Source organism: Apaloderma vittatum, unplaced genomic scaffold (genome assembly GCF_000703405.1).
Source record: "Apaloderma vittatum isolate BGI_N311 unplaced genomic scaffold, ASM70340v1 scaffold5131, whole genome shotgun sequence".
Lineage (NCBI taxonomy): Eukaryota > Metazoa > Chordata > Aves > Trogoniformes > Trogonidae > Apaloderma > Apaloderma vittatum.
Genome location: NW_009697261.1, coordinates 44,549 through 51,617, shown reverse-complemented (window position 1 = coordinate 51,617; position 7,069 = coordinate 44,549). Strand labels below are relative to the sequence as shown.

Here is a 7,069-nt window from a genome sequence, read left to right as displayed (position 1 = left end):
CTGAGGCTGGACCGCTAAGTATCTTAAAAAAATTAAGTCATTAAGTTCTTATTGCAATTGTAATTTTCTAGGACTTAGATTATTGATCCGGGCTGGAATTTGTTGTCATGGTGGGTTTTTTGTTAAATTAGTTATTGGTGTTTTGTGGTACAAAGTAAAAAAACGAAAAAACTTGTTGCTCAATTAACAGCTGGTACACAACAATCTCTGATTTGTACTCATCGTTAATTCAGAATTACATGAGTGTTGGAGATTAATTTATGAGACTTGAAACCGGAGTTGTGTAATAGTGAAATAATAATACTATAGGTGGTTTTTGACTGTTGTTTCTCAATGCTTTTTCTACAGCTGCAGGGAAGTCAACGTTTGTGAATATTCTCAAACAGGCTGAGGAGGAATGGGAAGTTGTTCCCGAGCCTGTAGCTAGATGGTGCAATATTCAGCAAAACTCTGAAGAGGATTCCAAGGTATGGCGAACAAAACAAAGGTGAAACTTCTTTTTTACAAGTTTTTAAACACCCCAGTCACATGTCCTTCGAATTTCAGAAGACCAGTGTATCTGGTAGACTACATGTTTTAGAAAATGTCTGAGATAGCAACTTTTTTTTTGCTGTTTCTTGTAACGGTATTTGAGTTGCTGTTTTCCAGTTTGCTTTGTGTGTTATAGCGTATATGTTATTCAATATCAGGGTCTATATGGTAAATGCCTGTGTTATTTCACATATAGAAGTAAGAAATGGAAAAAAAATTGGGCAGGAGTTACTTTTAGCAGCTGTGAACTGCTAAGGGGTTTCCCAGGTGTCTTTGAAGATGTCCCCTATAATGTGTAGGAAATAATGAACTACTGATAAATTATAGATAGAGCTGTTTTTTACTGCCAGGTGCCAGTAATTCTGTTGGCAAAGCAACTGCTACCTGGTGACAGACATGATAGCTGTGTAGACAGCTTTTGATTAAGTGTAGTTTTTTCTTCATTAGATCTGGCAAAAATTACCTTATATTTTGAGTGACTAAATGTAAATTTTTAATGGAGATATGATATTTGTAAATTACCTTGGCTACGTTATTTTGGAGTTTGACAGCTTTTTTTTTTTTGCCTTCATGATACTGAAGTAAAGCCAAATTCTGAGCCAGACTGAAGTACTTTCTTCGAAGAACTGAGCTAAAAAGCTAGTTGAATAGACTGGAATGTCAAGTTAAAGGTTGGATTTTTTAAACTTAGTGTGGTGGGTTGACCCCAGCCAGCTGCTAAGGACCCCCCCAAACACCAGCTCAGCATTCCCAGCAGCATGGAGAAGCGAATGGGAAGAGGGCAAGACAATTTATGGGTTGATATAAAGATAGTTTAATAAGAAAAGGGAAGAGGGTAAGAAAAGATTGCGGTGAAACACTGGTGTGTTATTAATCCTGTTTTAGCCACAAACATAAGCCATGTCACTGTGTGAGCTGTTGGGAAGAAAGTTGCCTCCAGCCATGTTTCGAACCTCTCGGGTAAGGTGAAACCATAATCGCAGTTTAAGATGCCGCTAGTAGTGTAGGAACTCTAAAGAGTAGATGGAAAATAAAAGTGATCTCCACTTTAAAGTTACATTTCAAGCAACGTTACTGGCATTTATGCCTTGGATTGCAAATAGGGCGGAGAGGTAAATGATGTGGTTGGAAACCTGAAGTGAAATCCCAAAAGCTTTAATGTAGGAGGGCATTTATTTTACCTTCATCGTCCATATTCTCAACTTAAAGAGTCTCTGTGTTTGCTGACAACCAGGAACTGACTGAATCACAGAAGAGTGGTGGAAATGTGCTTCGGATGATGTATGAGAAACCGGAGAGGTGGTCTTTCACTTTCCAGACGTACGCGTGTCTCAGCAGGATTCGGGCTCAGCTCAGGTCGCTGGATGGCCATCTCAGGGACGCAGAGAATCCTGTGGTCTTCTTTGAGAGATCTGTCTACAGCGACAGGTGTGTTTGACTGGAGCCCTTAGAGTGCAGATGAAGTTTCTGCTACGTAAAATGCATAAAAAAGCGAGAAACAGCGTGACTGAGTTCTGTACCTCGTTTTGTCATGGATTTGATACCGGTGAATCACTATAACCTCAATAAGTCTTATCTTTTTCTTGTTGGTGTTGACAGCAAAGTAAAATTGCTAGTTTGAGGGTTTATAGTTTTGTTGTATAACGTTGATTAGGTGTGTGTAGCTTCTCATTGTTTGTGGGTAGATTTCTTATGATATGCGCATGCACATTTTCTTTCCAGTATGGTTTCTTTTTTCTCAGTTAGCCTTAATTTCTTTCAGCCTTCTTGAAGCAGGTCTAGCATTTTCGTGTTGCTGTACCCTCTACTGGTGGATTTGGACAGTTAGATTTGATAAGTAAATCCTATGACCCAGTCCTTAGGGGTTCACTGTATTCTAATGTACTGTCAATAAATGACCACAGTGAACAAACGGGAGGTGGGTTGTAGGTTATTCTGGAACAGATACCTGAGCTGCAAATGTTACTGCTTTTTGTGGGCGGCTGCAAAGGACATAGTTGCAGGATTGGAGATACCAGCGGTTCATTTTCAGGCCAAGCATACATTAAACAGGTTACGGAATTACTATGTTCAGCTTTTTTTTTTATGGTTACAGTGCAGTACTTGTGGCAAACAGTAATATCTATGTTGACGCTAAGTATTGCTCACTGAACTGTTTTGCGTTCACAGATATATCTTTGCAGCTAATTTATATGAGTCTGATTGCATGAATGAAACCGAGTGGACTATTTATCAAGACTGGCACGACTGGATGAATAAGCAGTTTGGTCAGCGTCTGATGCTGGATGGGATTATTTATCTCAGAGCCACTCCTGAGGTAATGAATAAAGATTTATGACCACACAGAGGATGAAAGTTCTATGTCTTGCCCGTAAAATTTGATCTTTGTTTCCATAGCTATTTGTTGTTTTGCTTCCTAAAAAAATGTAGGGGTTAGCTATGATTCTAGACCTTTTTATGATAAAAGCATAATATATTTGCTGTTAACTCCAGTAAGGTCACAACTATGTGCCATTGCATGTCACTGTATCTTTGTTTTAGGGATTGCTTTGAAGATCTCAGGCAAGGCAACAGTTGAGAAATTCTCCTTGAAATGTAATCTTCTCCAAATCTTGAGCTACCCTCATCTTTCCTTGTAAGAGTCCTCATGTTGAGAGTTGAGTTCAGATTGTAGTATTCCCCTGGAGACTATAACACTTGAGTTATGACTAATAAAGTCTGGAAATACTTCAAGGAATGTTCTTTCAAATGCAGCCTACGTGTTTTCAAATAAAATGTGATTATAATGATTTTCTAATTAGAAAAACATAAGATATAGCAAGAGCGAACTAGAAAATAGCACTGGAACTCTAAAAAAAATAGAAAATAGCTATCGGAACATTATTCTGATAAATATAACAATTTATGTTAATGCCACAGCTGATTTGTGGAAGGTGAAGCCCTTTTAGCTGGAGCAATAGAGCTAAGCCAGACATATGCACCTACTATATGGGAGCCTGTGTGACAGTGCTTTGGTCTGAGGGCATCTAATATTTGTTTAAAAGGAGAGAACAACACAATGAATATATGCGTTCGCATATGAAACTTAAACAAAAGAAAAACTTAAGACTTTGTAAGAGATGTAATTATAGTAATTACCTTAGAGGTCACTCCCGTACTTCCATACTTCTGACTTTGATGCTTTCTACTCGACTTGCGTAATGTTTCTGTGCTCCTAAGATAGTTAAAACCTGAAATACTTTTGGCAAAGAGTGGCATGTTGAGCACTGTAGGAAGGGTTGGCAAAAAGACCACTTGAGCAAACTACCTTTCCTCTGTAGGTTTGTAAAAACAACTCTTATTTTTATTTTTATTTTTAAAATATTTTTATTTTTATTTTTATTTTGTAATATCTTTTACCTTTAGAAATGCTTAAATAGGATTTACTTGCGTGGAAGAGATGAAGAGCAGGAAATTCCCATTGAATATCTGGAGAAGCTTCACTACAAACACGAGAGTTGGCTTCAGCATAGGACACTGCGGTAGGAATTGTTTAACTGCTGTTAAAAGATGGGTAAATCTTTGTAAGGATGTTCAACAAGACTTTTTCCACCAGTGAAGCATCAGATTTTTGTTAAACTCCAGGAATATTTCTACGTATACTCCATCAGTAACATACTTTACAGCATGTTAGTTATTGCTGGGACATGCAGTGTGCCTTGAATTTTCTTTGTGTGGAGCTCTGAGTAGTAGAGGATTCAGGAGAACTAATTTCAATACACAGCTGAATTTGATGTTTGGTAGTGAGATAAGACAATATTTAAGAAGCAGTCACATGTTTTAGGAGCCACACTGTAAATTCAGGCTGCTTTATATTCAAAATTCATGGCTGTAATTTATAGATGCAGTTGTTTTCATGTAATTCTTAACAAGGAAAAATGCTATCAGACTTGGATGATGTATACTTTTTTTCAGCTAGTAATATTTTCTTTGTTCCTATCTCAATACAGAACAGATTTTGAGTATCTACAGGAAATACCTGTTTTAACGTTAGATGTCAATGAAGACTTCAAAGGCAAAAAGGACAGATATGATCACATGACTGAAAAGGTAATGTTTCACAAGCAGAATAGATGGCTGATTTAGATTTATTGCTATCATATCAGAAGGAATTTGGGATACTTCATGCATCTCAAAGCGTAGCATTCTTTGAAGTCTGCCTAGACTTGGAACCTGTGGTTCTTCATATTTGCTACATAAATTTTCCATATGAAAAAGAAAAAAACTGGGGGAAGGCAATATTGCAGGCTTATTTTGGCAAGATTTTCACTAGTAGCTTGGTTATTTGGAAAGGTAATTTCTGAATTGTTTGAAAGAACTGTTATTTGCTATATCCTAGTTTTGACATTGTGCAGGTATCCTGAGAAATGTGACAGGGATGGGAGAGGATGAGGGCAGCTATTGAGGGAGAAAGAATGCTCCGTAAGTCTGAGCTGTACGTCTGGGATGAAGTCGTCTTGTATCTGGTGTTGAAGTGTCTAACCTACTGTGCTAGTCAATAAAATCTTTGGTGCCAAGTACTGTGAAAACATGGTACCAAACGGTTACAACAGAAAATTCAAGGGTGAGTTTACTGAGCCTGCAGCTGTATTTTGACCCAAAGCAGTAAGCCCGTGTCAGACTGTTTGTGTTTTGTGGCTATTTCTAGCTAAATAAGAGAGCACAGATTGTCCCCTGTTCTGGCAAGTGTGCTACAGCAAAGGGCAGTGCAGCTAATGCAGACAGGGATCATCCACTCTAAAAAATATACTTCACTGTAAAATTATCCTTCTAAAATAACAAGGTTGTGGTGTTACAGTCAAATAACTGCTGCAATTCACCTTATTTTCGCTCTTGTTGATTAAATTGCCACTATTAGTAGCTTTGTGCTTTGTTTAGGAGGTAATCCAGGATATAAATCAGAAGTATTTTTTAGTGATATTTGCAGGCATGGCAAAATAATGTCCATTTGATATAAAAAGCATTTGACTTGAGGTTTCTATTTGCGTTAAGAGGATTTAATCTTTAGCACAGGAAAAAGTAATATGTATTTTAAAGCCTGGCCAAACCATCAGTGTTTTAAATGCTGAGGTGTTTGGTGTTAGAATCTTAATGGGATTCACCTGGGGACAACCTGACTTTTATTTGTATAGTTGCACTGGGTTACAGACCTCAGCGGTGGTATGTGCACATTTTTCCACTCTTGGGAAATCAATTGTTTACCTCCCAAGAGAAGCTGCTTGTCCTTTGATCTCGGTTTATCTGCTGAGAAGAAGGACTGTTCACCTGATTAAAACCAGCCTTCATGGTATTTTGCTCTTCTAAAGTTTGTTAATTGACGGAAGGAATGGTCATTGCAGCTGTGGACTGAATACGCTTCCCATCTGCACCAGGAGATAAGGCCAAGCTCAGGCACCTAAACAGGGATTTCGGAGGACTTAACTCCTGTGTAGCCCTGGGTTGGCTGTATTTTTTTGCGATTTCCTAAGTGGAGCTGCTACACTCCTCTTGATGAGGCTGGCTGCTGTGGGGCCCTTAGGGTGTCCAGAGGGCACCCAAAACCTTCTTGCCTCTTCTGCGAGGCTTGCTTTCAGACACCTTGCTGGAAACTATGCCTAATGTGTAAATTGTGATAACATTCCCTATGCAGTATTGTCATTCCTACTTTCATGGCTTTGTCATGATACCTTTCAAATTCAAGTATTAGCACAATTCCCTTCTCTACGTGAAGGGATTTGGCCTCTTTTTTTTTTTGTTTTGCCTTTTTTGTCCTCCTACTTCCTTGAGCCCTGAACTCGGAAGGGGAAGGATCACAGCTGGACGATGTGCTCCATGATGTGTTTCCATTTAACGTCAAGAATTTGGACAAAATGTTTGAAGTCTGCATATGAGAGTCTGTGCCAAAAGAATAACACTACATTCTCTAGTGAATTGTTGATTCCTTTCTCTGTGCTTGCGACGGAGAGGAAAATGCTCTCAGTTCAGGCTGTGTCTCAGTATAGCTGCTGGAACGCTCTTGCAGTAGGCCCTGTATGCCTTGGGTCTTGTATCTGCTGGCTTGTCACATGTGAAAAAAAAAAAAAAGGTGATGGAGCCATAGCTGCTGCCTCCTCCTACACCTGTGCTTAAAAGGGAGTAATTAGCCTTTGACTTTTGACGAGGACTGGAAGGGACACAGCAAGAAGGCAAGCTGCGTCTTGTCAGCGTGTTATCTTCCTGCAGCCTTTGGTAGTGACTGAAAGTGCCATCTGAAGTGGCCACGCTTGTAAGGGTAATGTTAGCCTGCTGCTTGGCACGCTGCCTGTTTTGGATCCACTTCTCATGCAACTGTATGGATTTTTTAAGGTGTTGTACTGGGACTTGGTGCTCTGAGTAGAATCTCTGATTTCCAACTCAGGATTCTACCAAGTTTTTTATGGGCCAGAACTTCACTATTAATTTTCAGGTAGCTGTGGCCACTTCAGCCACTCTTCAGATACTAGAAATGGAGTTCAGCAGTAGCTCAGTTATTTATAGCATT

At 39.1% G+C, this 7,069-nt stretch overlaps 1 protein-coding gene across 1 annotated transcript in view; it reads left to right on the top strand.

Annotated features, from left to right (window-relative positions):
- Positions 1-348: 348 nt before the first annotated feature.
- DCK (deoxycytidine kinase) overlaps positions 349-7,069 on the top strand; it is a gene marked incomplete at its 5' end in the record, with an annotated part of 7,474 nt that continues 753 nt past the window's right edge. The window contains 5 exons of the mRNA XM_009877559.1: positions 349-467; positions 1,766-1,959; positions 2,701-2,848; positions 3,937-4,052; positions 4,521-4,620. Of these exons, the coding sequence (XP_009875861.1) occupies positions 349-467; positions 1,766-1,959; positions 2,701-2,848; positions 3,937-4,052; positions 4,521-4,620 (677 nt within the window). The remainder of the gene's footprint in view (positions 468-1,765; positions 1,960-2,700; positions 2,849-3,936; positions 4,053-4,520; positions 4,621-7,069) is intronic.